Genomic DNA, 19,856 nt, shown 5'->3' with positions numbered 1-19,856 from the left:
ATATCATATAAATTCGACGATTGGATAAATTAGACGATATATTATATAAATATAGTATATTTATTATATCAGGTATTACATCAGTATATTATAATAATTAGATCCAATGATTAGACTCACTAGTTTTCAATGATTAGACAGTTTTTTAATAATGACATGAATTGCAGGAATTTATATGCATTACTTTTATAGTTAAACATACATGTAATGGGGTTTTATTCATGAGATTTTTAATATACTTCCTATTTGTATTTATTTTTAGCGTATTGCATGACAATGTTAACCCATAGATACAGGATGCAAACAATAAATCACCTGATAAATATAATTTTACATAGTGAGTCTAATACATGAGGCAAAAAATTGTCTTACTTTGAAGAAGATATGGGTAGAGATTCCATGCTGGCGATTCCTCTTCTCTGTCCACCCCAAGAATCACGTTGACGACCACCTTCCACATCTATAAAACAAACAAAAAAAAAAGAGTTGTTTCCCACTTAATCGAATACGAATAAAATTTTATGGAACCAAATCATTTTATATGAAACTAATGTTCCCCTTTTTGTCCCCGCCCAATTGCATAAAGTGTTACTGAAATTAAAATTTGTTAAAGATGTGTTTCAACAGCTAAAATGGAATTTCACTTTTAAATCTTCTGATTTATTAGCAGGTTGAACAAATCTTGCTGCCAGTTTCATGCATTGAAGTTTCTTTTCTTTTTTTTTAAAAAATAACGGTAGGCACTGAACTTTCGTTCTTCGCCTTAGAAGATGTTGCTCATTTATCGTTACCCAGTGGGCACCTGTGAACCAAAGTCACGGAGGCGAGCAACATTACCCAAGCCACACTGCCACAAATACCTATTCATAGGGTGGGCCACATTCACACAGCAGAAGACAACACAGAGAGAGAGAAACATCCATGCCCAGAGCGGGATTCGAACCCACAACCATTGGCTTCGCAGTCAGGCACGCTAACCACTCAGCCACCTGGCCGGCCATGCATTGAAGTAAACGACCCCTCCGACTTACTTCACACACATCATTTAGAATGTAAAAAAGAGCTAGAGTGATTTGTCTTGGTGCATATTAGCTTTGATAAGAAAAGTTTTCAAAAACCTAACACACTAATGTGTCTTTCTCTAAAATAGAATTAATTGCTTAATCCAGTGAACAACTTTGTATGGGTTGTAAGTTGAGAGCGAGGAATGAATCTTAGAAACAATAAATTTCAAAAAATCCTAAACTAAAATAGTGCATTCATTTGGAATTTCTCAAGTTTCGAAGATCAAAAAAAAAAAAAAAATTCTGAAAGGAATACGCACAAATCATGTAAATTTTAGTAGAAATTAAAACGGAATGTCCAATTTTGATAAATTGATAAATAATTTAACGCTTATAAAAAGAAAAAGAAAAAAATCTTAAATTATAGATTTTTTCGGAAGGGATCAAATAATATTTTAGCACCTACATTATACTTTTCACTAACATTGATTTATTTTTATGTAACTTTACATAACATTTATATTTTATGACACTAACGCAAACAGTTTTAATTATAATTGTTTACTGATCATAAAACTGAGTTTATTTAATCAAAATGCTATACTATGCATTAAATACCATCAAAAACTTTGAAAAAATTCAGGATATAAGATAAAATATTTCACGCCCATTTTAATCGAACAACTCGCTTAATTGCATAGATTTGGCTGGAGGAACCGATGGTATTCCTTTAAGGGGGGTCGACTGTACTTGGAAAAGAATGCGAGACACATTATGGATCGAACATGAAGTTAGAACATTTACAATTTCTTTTTTTTTTACTAGGGGGAGGCGAGGTTACAGCTTAAATCTACAGTCCCTGGCCACATTATTAGACGTACTCTAAGATTCTATTCAAAATCTTTATTATCAGGTGATACTCTATACAGCTTCATTGTTTTTACAGGACTGTTTGCACTTGTTTACGCTCCTGTATCAATGGGTTAACATTGTAACGGTGAAAATAACTACAAATAAGAAATACATGAAAAAAACCCATGACATGTACGTTTAACTATAAAAGTATTGCCTATAAACTCGCGCCAATCATGTCATTATTTAAAAACTACAGTGCTGTCTAATAATTAGGTCTAATTATTGTAATACACTAATGTAATACCTGGTATAATAAATATTCTATTTTTGATAATAAATCGTGCAATTTATCCAATCCCCGAATTGTTTAACGTCTAATTTCACGAATGTAAACAAGTGCAAAACAGTCTCGTAAAAACAATGAAGCTGTATAGAGTATCACCTGATAATTAAGATTTCACAATGATGAGACACTAGAGTGCGTCTCATCCTCTGATCTCATTATTACAATAATATAATACCGGATATAATAAATATTGTATATTTATATAATATATCGTCTAACTTATCCAATCGTTGAATTATCATGAATATATCGCCGCATTTAACCCATGGATACACTAACGTAAACAAGTGCAAATCGATTTCTTCCGAGTAAAAACAATAAAGCTGATAATTAAAATTTCACATAGAATTTTAATGTGTGTCGAATAATTTGGGTAATAAACTGTACATAAAAATGAAAGTCTGCTGGTTTGTATGCATGGACTCATTAAGGGCCCGTGAGGCACTATTAAAAAAATAAAAATTATTGTTACGGGCTCAGCCAATGCAGCGTTGAAATACATTCTCCACAAAAGACATTTTTATAGTCCTGCTTTCTCTAGAAAGAGTCGGTTCGTGAATCAGATGCCTCGGAAAGCAATTTGTCGACAATATTATGTTTCCTTCTCTAAGATTTTAAATGATTCACACAATAAAAATGTTACCTAGCATCAATGAATCAATAAGAGAATTTTATTTACTGAGCATAAGCATAAAATAAGTTAAAAATATAGAGAAAGCATGGAAAATAATTAATTAAAAGCAAGATAGGCTCAATATGATATGAGCATCCACAGAGTGGAATATCAATATTGGCTGAATAATGAAAATCAAATATCTGACAATATTCGATAAGGCTGTGAAATATGGGGTGAATAACGGTCCTTCATTGAATATTGGTTCAATAAGAAGGATCCTCTGCTATGGGTGAAAAATTATTAAAATAAAATACTTTAAAAAAAATTTATGTTAAAAAGCCAGAAAACAAAAAAAGGAAAAAGTATAATCTCATCATCAGCTCACACGATTATATCCGCAAAAAGTAGTGCTTTCAAATATTGTATCAACACAGCCAAAGCAATCTATATATATATTTCTCTTACACGGCGATAAAAAAATAGCCTCATTACAACTCCCCGAATGGCAACGCTAGAAAATCAGCCAATGATTGCCGCTAAAAATGTCACATGCTAAATCTATATTAGATGGCTCAACATATAGCGCTTATAAAAACGGAAACTGAAATAACCAGAGTGTAAAATATTATGTGCTTATGCGCATCGTATTTTTTGTTAAATAATTTATTTATTATATATCAGTTTATAGATGGTAACGAGAAGAGTTTTGTGGTTGCTATGGTGACTAATTAGAAGGTAAATTGTTTTTTTGAGTGAGTGTGAGATTTGTTTTTTGGAACTGCGATGCTGTAATTTTATTGTTTAGTTAATAAATCTTCCTTTTATATTAAACGTGATAGTAGTTTCCTTAATTATTTGATTCGAAGTCCTTGGAGTTTTATTTGAGGTCAGTTTATTTTGTATTTTTTGACAAGAGAGAGCATTCTCACCAAACGAGATTTCTTCCGAAATTCAATGTTTTGTTTATGCAGGGTTTTTCCATTGCAATTTCTCTTATTTAAATTTTTAATAGACTTAATTATAGCCAAAATTTTAACCTTTTTAAAGAGATATCAGTTTTANATGATATCATGATTATAGCCGCATATGGCAAGTGTATCGGATATGTCCAATGTTCCAAAATCTGGTTTTTAAGTAATATATATAAATTTGACATATATATATATATATATATATATATATTTTTAAATTTTATAATATTTCTTAAAAATATTCTATCTTAATAATTTTATTTTAATACTTTATTTCAATAGTTCAAAATGTAGAGAAAACATGGAAAAATTACAGGATAATAAAAAAATAAAATAAAAAAGAGAATAATTTGGGAGAAGAAGAAAAAAAAAGATATCTTTGGAGTGTTTTCTAATAGTGTATCAATACAATAGAATGAGGAGCACTCAAAAATAGAATAAAATACATTAAGTAAATCAAGTAAAAAACAGACAATAAAATGTAAAGAAAACGTAACAAAATACAAAAAGAAATCAATAAAGCGAGAAGCGAATTCAAATTAACTTACATGAACGAGAAAATTTTCAAGAATGATTTAAAATATATTCGTAATAAGATTGCCAGGTTCCAAAATATGGAAACAGAAACGCAAATTAGGGTAAAACCGTAAATAGAGGGATTTGTTTTATAGTGCGTTCTTACTGCAGTACCGAAGCGCGTTTGATTTCTTAGTTACCAAGGTTAGGCCCGACTATGGATGTGCGCAAGGTAATATTATACCGGATAATATAAAGAAGTTTATAATAAATAAACTTGATATTTAATTGTACATTTTTAATGATTTTAGAAACTTAGATTTAAGAAGAAAAAAAAGAGAGAGAGAATGAAACATGAATTGTCTGTTTTGCACATATTTTTAGCCCGAAATGGATCTACATATAAAATAAAGCTTATAAATTATATTTATAAATAAACTTATTGAGATTTTCTTCGTCCTTTTGTATTTATTTATTGGGCTATATATAGTCAAACCCCGCGAACGAATAGTGAATGAACAGTTCGCTAACGTGTCATGTATGATGTTATTTTTTGTGAATAGAGTGAACAAGTCTTCCACTCATTCATTTATTTTTTTTTCTTTCTTCATTTTTTTTGGATAATAATTTTGAGTTTTCTACTTCAAAATAAATACGTATACCGATTTTGAAAACCATCTATAATAGGCCAATCTCAAAGCGATTGGATACTTTTATGTGCTCGAATGACTGATTGAGACATGTTTAAAAAGCGGAATAATTATCGGGAAGTGTTTCCATGTTGCAGATTACTCATTTTTTTTTTTTTTTTTTTTTTTTTTTTTTTTTTTTTTTTTTTTTTTTTTTTTTNTTTCTCAGTCATTTTTGTATTTCATTTTATTGCTCATTTATTTAAATAATGCGTCATAAAAGAGAACAATTTGTTAAAATTGTTTGCGGAACACGGACATAGTGAAACGACATTTCGGTCCCTTTATATATATTATATATAAGTTCAAAACTTATTGTTTTCCTTCGTGTTTATTGTATTTATTCATTATGCTATATATATTACAAAGAGGTAACCAATAAACCCCTTCGAGCATACATTAAAACTACGTCACTGGATGGAAACACAATTATTTTTTTACCCTAATTGTAAGAGAAGCATTCATTTTGTATAAAAAAAAAACGGTCGAAAAAGAGAGGCACCTTCAGATGCCGACGTGTAAGTGAGAACCAGTTCTTCGAGTAAAATGTCGTTTACCTACTCATTTCGTCTTTTCACTCAAGATATAATAAAAACGGATCTTGTTAGGCGCATTAATTAATCATTTATGTGGCTAAGGAACGACATTCTTTAAAGAAGCACAAATAATTCGTTATTATTTAAAAATTTAAAAGGATGGCTCAAAAATACTATACGTTCGTAAATGTGACGCTATCTATCAATAGATTGTTGGCTCATAGTTATCAAGGTCGTTCAGAAAAATTTGACAAAGAGGTCATTGAAGTAAGTTCTTAGCATGAAGGTATTTCGCCAACATTGAAAAAGAGTGGCCGAATAGATACAGTCCCTGGCCACATTTTTAGACGCACTCAAAGATTCCATGTAAAATCTTAACTACTCTATACAGCGCTTTATTGTTCTTTACGCGACAATAATGAGTCTAATAATACGGGCTTTGAATTGACAGGAAATAGTAAAAATGAGACAGCACTTGCGAAGAGGCTTATCGCCTTTGTGTCCTTGTTAGTAAGGATACTAAAATTTGAAAAATATTATTATTATTTTGATAATACAATTAAATTTTGAAACAGTAATATACTTCTTTCAGGGTAAAAAGATTTTTTTGTAGAATATAATATGATTTTTTAAAAAAAATAATGATTGCCAAATAAAGATAAATAAAACAACTAAAATTCATATGTCCTTAATAAGTTAAAAATATTCTTTTACTGAAATCGATTTATTTTCATTTTACATCCGTTTATATGAAAATGAAATGTTTAGAAACTATTATTAAAAAAAAGGATATTTCGAAGATAACACTCTTCATAATCGAAGATATTGAATCCACAAACACAAGGGGTTGTTTAATACGCAATATGGCCAATAAAGTTTCTTAATTAATCCCGATGCAGGGTTGCCACAGAAAAAAATGAACAAAATAGTTGCTTCTAGTAGCCTAAAGCATGAAAATAGTCGCCTAAAATTATGAAAATAGTTGCCTAAATAAAGAACAAAAATGTTGCAATAATATGACTAAAATTTTATTAAATGACTTCATTGTAATATACTATGATCTACTTAGTCAAGTTGATGGCCAGTATGATAATTTTTAAATAAACGTTAGTGTTCTAGCACTAAGTTTTTATATAAAAAAATTATTGTGTTTGCAGAACATTAAATACTTTTAAATGCTAGAATTAATTAAGAAAAATAATTTTTTGTTAAAAAAACATACTCTTTCTATTAAGNGGACCATTTGAACTCTGTTTTCTATATATATATTAAAAAGTGATTACTAAAATTCGAAATTCATGCACCATAGTATCGTATTAAAAATTGGGTTTTTTAAATCATGCAGAATTTCGTAACAATAACTGTTAAAAAGGAGATTGAGAAACAAAATAGATTCACAATGGAATCTGTGCAAATTGAGAGCATTAAAAAGGGATGACTCAAATTTGCAATTCAATATTTTGTTATTTTTTAAGAAAAAAAAAATTCATTATGTTCAGAAGCTACCGCGGGCCGCAGGTTGTCAACTCAATTCATGCTCAAAAAAAAAAAAAAAAAAAAAAAAAAAAAAAAAAAAAAAAAAAAAAAANAGTCTCCTTTTCCTGAAAATAGTTGCTTTTTTAGCCTTTTCAGGCAAAAAAAGTTACCCTAGTTACCTCAGGTCAAAAATAGTTGCAACATTTTAGTCCACCTGTGGCAATCCTGCGATGCTGTTTAGAGGGTACATTTACAAATCCCAGACTTTTCATCGAAGTGACTATTTTCTCCGACAAAAACAGTACAATATATTTTTAAAAAAACATTATAATAACATTAATTGAAATGAAAGGTAAAAACAAAACTGTTATTTTCTGCATCTTCATATTTATAGATTTTAAATTTAAAAAACAGAGTAAAGAAAGAGTTGAAGCAATAGCTGAAAAAATACAAAAACAAATAATTTTTTTTTTCTGCAGAATTATATTCTAAAAATACTTCTTCAAAGAAAGGAGAGAAATACTCCCGATTTTTCTCTTCTCATTTTGGAATTTAAAAAAAAAAAATGACTGGTTTGCTTCAGCTAGAATTTGAAATTGATAAAATAAAAAAAATAACAAAAATTGTGAAATCGAGGAAGTTTAAAAGACAATTCGCCCTAGAAATGATGTTTTTTTCTTTCAGTTATTGTAAGAAAACCATAATTGTTAAAGAACAAGATACATTTTATATTTTAATAAAATATGACTGTGAGTGGGGATTTAGTTACAAATTCAGATATTCGGAATATCATGAAATTGGGTCCATTTTTAAAATTAGATTTTTCGGTGACCTAAATCCATGATTTTTTCAAAAAAATCGTTAAAAACAGGACAAATTTTGTTCAGTACTGAAATTCGTGGTGGGCACAATATGAAGCTGGCAATAATGTTACTTAACCGATGGTGTTTACGACAAGTTTTGTTCTAACAATAAAAGAATGCTCCTCAGAATGTTACTCCAGTTTCTGAATACTTCTCGAATTATCCAGAGAACGCGTAAAAGTGAAATGGCTTCTCCCAAGTATTTCATCAAACATGTAAAATGATTGATACGCTATGGACGCCGAAATAGATTGTCCTTTGAATGAATTGTGAAAACGTTGAATAGAACAATGCGAAAAGCACGCTTTTGCATAATACGTGTCGAAAATCGACACGGTAAAGAAAAAAAATATCATTTTCGAAAAGGGGAAATTAACACTTTTCAAAAACACTCAATGAGAAAAAGAACCTTTAAGGGCTTTTAAAAAACGAAAATCGAAAATAAGCACCTTTAAGCATTTTTTAAAAACGCTACGCTCCATGTTCAAGAACTCAATATTAAGCAATGTATTTAGTTCTATTTTTATTTATTAATTTTAATACTTTTAAGACTTCAGTTCAAGACACTTTATTGATCTAGAAAAAAAAAATTATTTTTAAATTTATGCATTACATTTTACTATACAATCGTTAGTGCGACATGAAAGCTTTTTAAGCTCAAATTTGCCCTTACTTTGAAAAACATTTAATGGATATTTAAAGTTACTTTTTAAATTTATAATTAAAAAGTAACCAAAAGTAAAACTTACCAAAGGTAAAATTAAAATTCTAAAAGTGCCTTTTTTAAGGAAAAAATATTGTGTCGAATACCTTTGTATAATGATTGTTACTATAGCATGTCAATAACGGCCCCTTTTTTTTTTCCTTTAATGACAAATAAAATGCTGGAAATTGTAAATAAAAATAGGTTTTGCTTTTTTTTCTTTTGAAATGTATTGAACAAAATTGATCACGCATGGATGTTGATAATACATGCTTTCAGGGAATGTATAAATTAGTGGCTGGCACCCAGCAATGAATATACCTTAAAGAAACCCATTTAGGAACTCTTTCTTTTTTTCTGAACCAGAAATGATTTTCGAAACCTGTAATAGGTTTATATCGAAGAAATAAACGATTATTTTTTTTTATTATATCCATCGTTGAACAGCCGACCCAATATTGGGTTTACGATGTCTAATGTTCAACCCCGTAGCCTTGTCATTTTGAACCCATCCAGAAGACAAGGAAACTCTCCAGGATCAGTACCCCCAAAGGTATGATTTGATATGGGAACATGGAGGACTTAGTGACTGGACAGATTTAGCGCGCATCAGTCACCATTTACTACACGGTGAGTCATCGGCCGACGGGGATCGAACCCACGGGCCCCAACGCTTATTTATTAACAGTGTATGTTATTTTTAAGAAATTATTTTTTCTATTTTCTGGTCAGCACATTTAGGCAAACAAACTATGAATTGTTACTCAACTTCTGTTTCTTCTTTTATGCATGTTTTTAGAATCGTTTAAAAACAGTGTTTGTTTATTCATTTTATTGTAACTTATCACGATCTGGTAATAAGAAACGGTAATAATGTCAGATGGAACTTTTGTGAGACAAAAGCTGGTCCATTCAGTGTTGCCAGATTGGGTTACAAGTAGCGGATTGGGCTACTTTTAAAAGTCCCCGCTACTGAAACTCGAATATGGGCTACTCATTCGAAAGCTAGAAATCTCAAAAATGTGCTACTTTGTTTTCTTACAGAATTATTTTTTACCTTTCCCATTATAAAATGATCCTGAAAAGTCTGCAATTTTTTTTTTTTTTTATCTTTTTTAAAAAAAATACTTTTTGGTTGTAGTTGTTGGAAACGCATCCGTTTCGGTTGTTTTTATTCTAGATTTGTTTTGCTGCGCAAAGCCTAGAATCTTTCCATATCTATATTTTAAATCGTGAACTCCTGAAATCGCAAAGATATAGATGGAAAAATGCACGGCGAGTAGAATGGGGGAAAAAATCTTTAACTCCAACCATTATTAACTGTTCATATTCTGGAAAAATCACGTGACCTTTAATCTGAGTGAAAGCGAAATATTGAATTTGACGAAATTTTTAACGCAATGCATTGAAATTTACCTTTTTATTTTTTTAATTTAGTGTATATATATATATATAGATATATCCGCTACTTTTGGAGCTTCCATACGCTACTTTTAAATTTTAAATTCTGGCCCCATTGGGACCATTTGAACTCTGTTTTCTGCTGGCGTAACGTATCCCCCACGGTAGACTAATTATGAAGTAGAATCCTTATACTGTCTCGTATATCGCAGATGATTTTTCGAGGTTTTCCTTTCCATGTAACGCAAGTGCGGGCAATGCCATAAAACCCTCCACGAAGGCTAGTTCTTGATCCAGGAGTTCCCTTGTCTTCTGGGTTGGGTTCAAAATGACAAGATTACGGTGTTGACAGGCGTAAACTCTAACATAGGTTGTAAAATCGTGTGAATGCATATATTGCGCATCTAAGGACAGGAAAATATCTTTAAAAGTTCAATTTTTAAAGCATTAATATTTAGTGAACAAAAACAAGAATTTTTTCCATGTCCATACTTATTTATTTCCGTGTACAATCCAGTTTTTATTATTACATGACTAGCCAGAAAAAAACTTTTTAAAACAAAAATAACGATATAAATTTTAAAATTAAACTTCTCATCTTTATATAGAAATAAAAGAGCATTATTTTAAATTAGAAAATTAATATTACAAGAAAAATTTTTGCAAATCGAAATAACAGCATAAAATCAATTTACAATATTTTAAAATAGAAAATCCCCTGCTTTGGATCTTTATTAAATTATAATATCAATAAATAATCATAAGAAATTTTTTGATGTTTCATTTAATTAAGAATTAAACAGCCCTGGAAGAAATAGCAAAAATTCATTCTACCATCAAAGAATTAGATTTTGATAGCTTTCAGCTCAAAACATCATTTGTTGATATATTTTATAAAATTTATATAAGATTAAGGGTAACACTAACTTGAAGAAAAAAATTATGCAGACAATTCTCATTAACTATTCAAACTTTGGTAAATATTTCAAACTATATTTACACATGAAAACAAAAAGGAAAGAACTTTTACTGTTACTTAAAAATATGCATGCGTGCTTTCTTTCACTCATATTAATTTCTTAAGATTAATTAATTAATTAATAAAGATTTTTTAAAAAAATGGGTCAAGTACATATAAGATAGGCTAAATAAATGTTATATTAAATTTTAATTTAATATATGTCAAACGAACAAATCAACAATTCTATCATATTGTTTTGAATCTTAATTAGAATTTAATCATGCATTTAAATGAAAAATTTGAATATCTAAACTAATAAATTTTAATCAAATAATCATACAATAGGTTTCCTAGTAAGGAATGGTAAATAACATTTTAGTATCGCGCCTTATTGGCGAACATTGGCGAAATGCACAGCAACAGTTGTTTTCTAGCAACCTTTGTTTACAAACCTTGGGAATAACTAAAATAGTTATTTATCCTCCTTAGGTGTGTTTTGCTTAAAAATTAGATCTAAGCTTAACATTACCCAACAAAATGCATTAAAATTTTCAGGCATGACACAGAAAAAGGATCTTGTATAATCTATCTTAAAATAAATTATTCTCTACAATTAATTACAAGTAGATAAAATTTTATAAAGTGCACGCTTAAAATTCAAATGAAATTAAAAACGAACATTTTTTTTAAATGCAAAACAAAAACTTACATCCGCGTCCGTGGAGTGCAGACGAATGCATTTAAAACTTCGAAGACGATCGTAAACACACATGTAATTCTTGCATCACTCAATTAGTTTCTTGAATTAAGTCCATATGGACTGGATCCTATTCCTTTATTGTCCATGGTACTTCTAAAAGATTAAAATACATAAACTCACGTTTTAAGTATAACTAATGTTTACTTCTCTAAAATTATTTGACTAACATTCCAATCCTACCATTTTGAAAACACATAGCATTCCTTATTGTTTTGTTAGAGCGCCATCTATTAGTTTTTATTCAAATAATTTATTATAAAAGACAATTTGTCCCATTTTTAGAATCGAATCGATGAAAAAGAGCATTGTACTATAAGGGCTAACAATTAATATTATTGTTTATTTTGTTCTTATTGTTTTAGTTTATCTTAGGCAAAAAATTTAAGTTGCTATAAGAATCATAGCTGTTATGGATTTTTTTTTTCTGTTATTTCTTTTTTCATTTCTTTGGTGTTTAAAATACCAAAGAGTTAACTTCTTGGTTCATTAAAAAAAATTTTACCGAACAATGAAAAAATGGAAAAAGAAAAATAATAATAAAAATAATGAATTATTGATTTTTTTGTTATTTTCTTAGTATTATTTTTCTTTTCCCCTTTTTTCATTGCCCGTAATTTTTTCCTTGTTTTCTCTATATTTTGAACTTATTTTATGAGTTCTATTAAATTGCAGCTTATGCGCAGTAAATAAAACTTATTGTTTTTCTTAATTTTCTTTCTTTTTTTTCTCCTTGTGTTCNATACAACATTTAGACCCATTTACCATATATCAATTGATAAAATTGTAAAATATTCTCTTAATGATCTCAATAATTTTTATTTAACTATATCAAATAGATTCTCTTTATCTTTAGGTATGTTAACAGAATGGAAATGGGCTGTTTATTATTGCTTTAAAAACTAAAATAACGGAAAATTAAAATAACAGTAACAATTCAACAATTTTTTCTAAAATTGATCGATCAATTAAGAAACTACAAAAAAAACTTTGTAATTACTTTCATAGACAAAGCTAACAATAATTATGCAAACTACTGTAAAAAAAATTCTATGTTGAACTTTTAAATGAGCAGTTAAAAGTAGTAGAAATGTTAAGCTTATTAAATTAAATAATAATATCATTAAAAAAAATTAGCTTCTTTATATAAGAGGTTTCAAATTAAAATTAGCGATATACAATTTCCTTACCTAATTATCAGACCAAAATTTCATAAAATTTCTATAAAATTTAGAGGAATCACAAATGGATCTAATACTTACCTAACTGATCCTGGCACCATTTTCTCTAACTACTTAAATAAAATTATTAATATTATTAAAGAAGGTTTTTCTTGGATTATCTCTAATAATCAACCGATTTTAGAATTTGTTAAACAAAATATAAATAATTCTTTTGCGACTTTTGATTTCCAGGATCTCTTCAATAGCATTTCTCTTTCTAAACTAAAAGATGTTCTTTTGAGTAATTACTTTGATTTTAAAAATAGTCTTGATTACTATTTTAATTATTGGAAAATTCCAATTAATTTCTTCTTTTTAATAATTATCTTTATAAAGGAAAATATATCTTTATTCAAATTGATGAAATACCACAAAGACCTAATTTTTCAACTCTCTTAACTTAATTTTTTTTTAAATTATACTCTTAATATTAAATTTGTTTTTAGATTTATTGATAATTTACTTTAACCTACAAGATTATATAATTTTGTTAAATAATATTTACCCCAAGGAATTAATTTTGCTTCGTTATCATGATGGCAATATTAATTTTAATTTTTTGGATTTAGTTATTAAAAAAGAAGAAAATATCTGTATTTGTTGATTTAAGCGATAAAAGAAATGGTTTCAATTTCAATATAAATAAACTAATTACTTGGAATTCTAATGTTTCTAAAAACATTTATTTAAATACCATGCTTAACAGAATAAATAGAATTAAAAGAATATGTTGTAATGGTTATTTATCTGAAAGACAAATAGACAAACTCTTTAATAGACAAACTCTTTTTTGATAAAAAAACAAAAACAACAATGGATATCCAACTAATGTTCTTTATAAAATCATTGAGTTAATTGTATGTTATTATTATTAATAAATTTACTAAAACTTCGTTGTTTACCAAATTTATATTTTTAATATGCGCAAATCCAATTCGGGCAAATCCGTGATAACTGGGCAAATCATAATTCTATTTTTAAATAAATGTTAATTTTCTAAAATCCTTAAAATTGCATATTTAAATATCAACCTTAATAATTATAAACTTTAAATTATCCAGCATAATATTATTACCATGGGCAAAATGATAATTAGCAACATCTATTAAAACAAGTCCCGAAATAAATAACTTTAAATATAGCAGCACTACGTTGGCATTTCCTAATAAGGCCTAAAACATTTTCTACTTACAAAATCATATTAATGATCAAATATCCGCCTACAATTTCAATTATTGATGACCGGTAATAGTTACAATCAATTTAAACTTATTAATCATCTAAACATTTAATAATAATATTTTTTTCGCTCGCACATTTATAAATATCGCTGGCCAAATACTAGAATAGAATTGAAATGCTATCTGTTTACTGACTACAATGGATAGTTCCCACTCATTAAAAGTATTTTTAATTAAATCTGGTTTGATAAATATCTCGATAATAATTTTCAAATGTAGATTAAATGTGATGCCAGTGATGCTCCAAGATTCATTCGGATACGCGATGCTTTGGGATCCATTGGGGTTAGTGATGCTCCAAGATTTATTGGGATGCGCGATGCTTTGGTGCTGGCAGAGTTGTGGAAAATACTCAGCAGGCATAGTGGAAACGTCATCTTTGAACTAATGAGAAATTTTATTAAGCAAGAAAAATCATAACTGAACATCATAAAAGAAGAACAATCCTCTCCACAACATGAGGTAACGAATTCAATACATACAGTCATGAAAATCAAAAGAAACAAAACTCCAAATCCAATCTTGATTTCTTATATATATATACAAAATAACAGTTGCATAATGAGGGTACTTACACACTCAAAATTAATACAATGCAAATTCTGTCGTTAAATTATTTTTAAATGTTCGAACTCCCTCTTTCAGAGGTTTTTCGAACTCGTGATCTTTAATTCTTACTCGAACCTTGTTTATTGAAATTCATAGTCTGACATTCGGCCCCATCGAGCATTTCAAAATAAATTCCTTTAATTTTATTTAATTCAGTCTTAGTTAAAGCTTTAGTCAAAAAATCAGCCAAATTACTTTTACTTTTAATATGCTTAATTTCGAATTTTCCCTCATTAAACAAATTTCTCACAAAATGAAATCTAATATCAATATGCTTCGTCTTTAAATTTTCAACATTATTTTTACAATAGTAAATTGCAGATTGATTATCACAATACAAAACATGCTTTTCAATTTTTGATATTATGCTTAACTCATTGCATATGTTTGTAAACCATAAAAGTTCTTTTACCGTATCTGTTAAAGCTATAAATTCTGATTCCATGCTACTTAATGCAATATATTTTTGTTTGCTACATTTCCAACTAAAAGGAATACCTGCTAAGCATATTAAAATAACCTGATGTAGAAAATCTGTTTGTTAAATGACAACCCCAATTTGCGTCTGAATAAGCTATTAAAGAAGAATTATTAGGATTTGATAAGCAAAGTTTATGATCTTTAGTATTTATTACATAATTCATTAAATCTACAACTACAGTCCAATGTTGGTAAATTGTTAATTATAGCAATTTGAGAATTGTGACATAACGTTAACAGCATATGAAATATCTGGTCTGCTACGATTTGCTATAAAAGATAAGCATCCTATCAATGTACAATAAGGAAATTTCTTCGTTATTTTATTTTCAGCAATTTCATTTACTTTATTTGGCAATTTAAAACCTACTTTAATTGGTAACCTAACATGAGTTTTAGGTAATTCATTAAATCGTTTACATAATTTTTCAATATAAGTTTTTTGATGTAAATACAAATTTCCGTTTTTGTTCTCAAAGTTAATACCTAACAAATATTTGACTTTTCCTAAATGTTGAATATCAAGTTTACTGTTAATCAATTTAATAGTTTCATCTAAAATAGTTTTAGTCTTACAAAATAACATCATGTCATCAACGTATACTAATAAAATAATGTTATTCATTTTATACACACAATTACAACATTTGAATTTTTCGAAACCAATCGATTTTAATATAGTTTCTAACTCAGCATTCCATTCTCTACCTGATTGTTTAAGTCCATATATCGACTTTTTAAGTAAACATACTTTATTCGTTTCATCTACAATTTCAAAACCTGGAGGTTGTTTCATAAAAATTACCTCACTAAAATTTACATACAAATATGCAGCTTTCACATCTAGCTGTGCATATTTCCAACATAACATAGATACAAGAATAATAAATAGTAATCTAATAACAGAAGAATTCACAACTGGTGAAAATACATCCAGAAAGTCTATACCATGCTGTTGTCTAAAACCTTGTGCTACAAGTCTAGCTTTGTATTGTTTAACATTATTGTTTTCATCTCTTTTTACTGCATAAACCCACCTATTTCCTATTACTTTAGCATTGGGAGGTTTATCAACTATTTCCCATACCTTTTTTTCGTTCATAATATTTAACTCTTTTTCCATTGCCTTATTCCACCGATTTCTTTCTGGTAGTTTTTGTGCATCAGAAAAGTTTTTCGGTATTTCTTCATTATATACCTCACTTTCAAATATATCACTTATCTGATTATCTACAACAGAATTAGATGGTGAATCTTCACTTTCGCTATCAGTGTCACTATGGGAAGAAGTTAAATTTTGAGTTTTGCTTAAAGCTTTAAAATTAAATTTAGAATGATCATACTCAATTTGGTTTTTATCGCAATATTCTTTAGCTTGGTTGTTTGATCTCAATCTAGTTTTATCGCCTGGAGGGTAATAGTAAACATCTATTCTGCTACTTTTATTACGCGGTCTCTCAACTCTAGTCCATTCTGTTATTTTTGAAGGTTTTAATTTTAAATCAGGAGATTTAGCATGAACCTTATCTCATTTTCATTATTATCCTCAAAATTGATATCTGAATTCAGATTTATGAATAAAAAGTTTTCATTACTAGGTTTACCATATAGTGTTTCAACTCCGTTTTTGCCTTCATCAGTTTTTACGTGTATAGTTTCTATAGTTTTCCTATCTTTAGGCTAGTAAATTCTATAACCTTTAGTATTGACTGCATATCCAGTTACAATTCCTACTTTTGCATTTGGTTGTAGTTTGTTTCTCTGAACTTTAGGGATATGAGCATACGCTAAAGATCCAAATACTTTGAAATGTTTAACTGACGGTTTATAACCATAGAAAATTTCAAACGGTGTTTTACCTCCAGTAGTTTGTATTCACTACGATTCTTCACGTGAACAAAACAATGCAGTGCTTCTGCCCAAAATCTACCTTTTAAACCACTATCGGCTAACATTGAGCGTATTCCCTCTGCAACTACTCTGTTATATGATTCGGCTACCCCATTTTGTTCTGGAGTGTATACTGAAGTTCTCTCCATACGTATACCTAATTCACTAAAAAAATCTTGAAATTTTTCATTACAAAATTCCATGCCATTATCACATCTTACAGATTTAAGTTTAACATTTAACTGTCTTTCATATTTTGCTAAATGCAGTTTAAAGCAATTAAAAACTTCATGTTCATGATTTATAGTAAAAATTTCAACATAACGAGAAAAATCATCTATTACACATACGAAATATTCAGCTCCGCCAACTGAATTTACTGGACTTTTACCCCAAACATCCATATGTACTTTCTCTAATACAGTTTTAGTCATTATACCATGATTGACTTTAAAATTAGTTCTAGTCGATTTAGTTATTTTACAAGTATTACAAGCATCAAATTTACCACACAAATTATCTAAACCATTCGCAACATTGTTTTGACTCATATGATTTAGCATTGTGATATTTAAGTGGCAAAATCGTCTATGAACCAATTTCCTATCTAGACCTGTACTAAATGCTAATTCTTTAGTTTGTACCACTTTTTCAACATAGCCTTTAAGTATATACAATTTATCAATTCTAGGTACAGTAAATAATACCACTTTTTCAACATAGCCTTTAAGTATATACAATTTATCAATTCTAGGTACAGTAAATAAATAATTATGGTTTTTACCAAATATAGTCATTTTGCTGTTACCCCATTTTACCGTAATCCCTCCTAAATCCATATTCGAACCGCTTATTAAATTTCTACGCATATTAGGTGCAAAATATACATTTTCTAATTTTATGGGAACTAATTCAAACTAGTTTGGAGGGAACCTTTAATTCAAGAGATCTCTTTTCTTAATAAATTAGACACAACAAGATTGTTTTTTGCAGGTAATCGAATTTTTTAGATCAGGAATCATATGATAGAAATTAAGAGCCTTTCTCTTAATATGTTGTTTAAAACACTTCCCTCCTTTCGTTGGCGGTAGACGAAACCTTCGCTTTAGGGAACCTTTAATTCAAGAGATCTCTTTTCTTAATAAATTAGACATAACAAGATTGTTATTTTGCAGGTAATCGAATTTTTTAGATCAGGGATCATATGATAGAAATTAAGAACCCTTCTCTTAATATGTTGTTTAAAGTGATGCATTTATTTTCAATCAAAGCCTCTAATCAGCAAAATTTTCCCAGCTAAGTGTGACAATGCCAGATTGAAAATAATCAATTAGTAATTTGGAAAAATATCTGAAAATGTCTTTTTTTCATGAATAATGAGTCAGTTTAATTATTCCCATGCAATTATTAAAAGCAAATTATTGCTTGTAGACACTTTTATACATGATTGAAGGTTTGTAAAAAAATAAAAAAACGATTTCATCACTTAAAACTATTGAAACAAAATTACAGAAAATATAATTTTAAAAGGATACAATTACTTTTGGGTGATCAAAAGATACACTTCGTTATATAAAAACAACTGAAGCAAAACTATTTTAATAAATAATTTCTGAAAGTTCTTTAATTCACACAACTCCTCAGCGATTCAAAACCATTCAAAACAATTACTCGAAACATAACGATTCTTACTGAATTGAATGAATATTAAAATAAATGATAAGAAAAAGATACTTTATTGATTATGGGTATGATGGACCCTGGATTGAAATTTGAGCCATTACGCGGCCTTTTTATTATTGTTTTTATTCTATTGAACCAGGGATGATTTTTTTGGGAAACTTTCCGATTATCAGTATAGAATTTTTATCGAAGTAATTTTTCCTGAATGGAAGAAAACATGTGCGGAAATTTCCCGGGAATTTCATCTTGTGTTCAATTCCAGATAGTAAACTTTTTTTTGTAAATTTAATCTTTGCTTTGAAATTGAGAATTGCGGATATAATTTGTGCAGCAATAAACACGATTTTACATTTTTGCAATAAAAGTTAATATTCACGTCGCAGATATATACATTTTTAATTTCTGTGTGTATTAAACTCGTGTAGCAAGTTTTCTTTCCTATAGATATAAATTTGTTATTTCAAATGCTCATGTCTTTTGATTTTATGCAGTAAATTGAATAAATGATTTTTGAATATTTTTATAACTATCAGTTTTATTAAATACAAATTTTTTAGTTATGTCTTATTCATTTTATTGTATAATACTCCTGATTTTTTTTTAGTAAAACAAGTTTTTCCCATACACAGTTTAGTTACTAGAAGCAAATTTTAGAGATTGTATACAAAAATTCCTCCTTTAAAGATTTGTCTTTAGTAATTGGTTAATTCCATATTTTTCATGATTTCAAATAGCTCTAATCTGGTTAATAACAAATTCAAAACTAAGCCTATTTAAGTACAATTGTGCATTCAAAATTTTAGAACCAGCCATTTTTTTTTTTTAAATTTATAAGCACATAATACAAGATTTAAAAATTAAAATTTTAAATTCAATATAGTAAATATGTCTGACAAGTTTAAACAAATTTTAAATTCGGAGATCTGTTTACAAACTTAAATAAGGAACAACTTTTAATATTTCATTTTGGAGATTTTTAATACGAAAATGTGCAACTTTGCGTTCATTGATTGCTGAGCTAAGAAATCAATCACGA

The 19,856-nt window shown here is 28.4% G+C and overlaps 1 protein-coding gene across 1 annotated transcript in view; it reads right to left on the bottom strand.

Annotated features, from left to right (window-relative positions):
• LOC107447528 (tight junction protein ZO-3) overlaps window positions 1-454 on the bottom strand; it is a gene marked incomplete in the record, with an annotated part of 114,597 nt that extends 114,143 nt beyond the window's left edge. The window contains 1 exon segment of the mRNA XM_071178201.1: window positions 373-454. Coding sequence (XP_071034302.1) covers window positions 373-401 — 29 coding nt within the window.
• Window positions 455-19,856: the final 19,402 nt, after the last annotated feature.

Source organism: Parasteatoda tepidariorum, chromosome 3 (assembly GCF_043381705.1).
Source record: "Parasteatoda tepidariorum isolate YZ-2023 chromosome 3, CAS_Ptep_4.0, whole genome shotgun sequence".
Lineage (NCBI taxonomy): Eukaryota > Metazoa > Arthropoda > Arachnida > Araneae > Theridiidae > Parasteatoda > Parasteatoda tepidariorum.
This window is presented reverse-complemented; position numbering and strand designations above follow the sequence as displayed.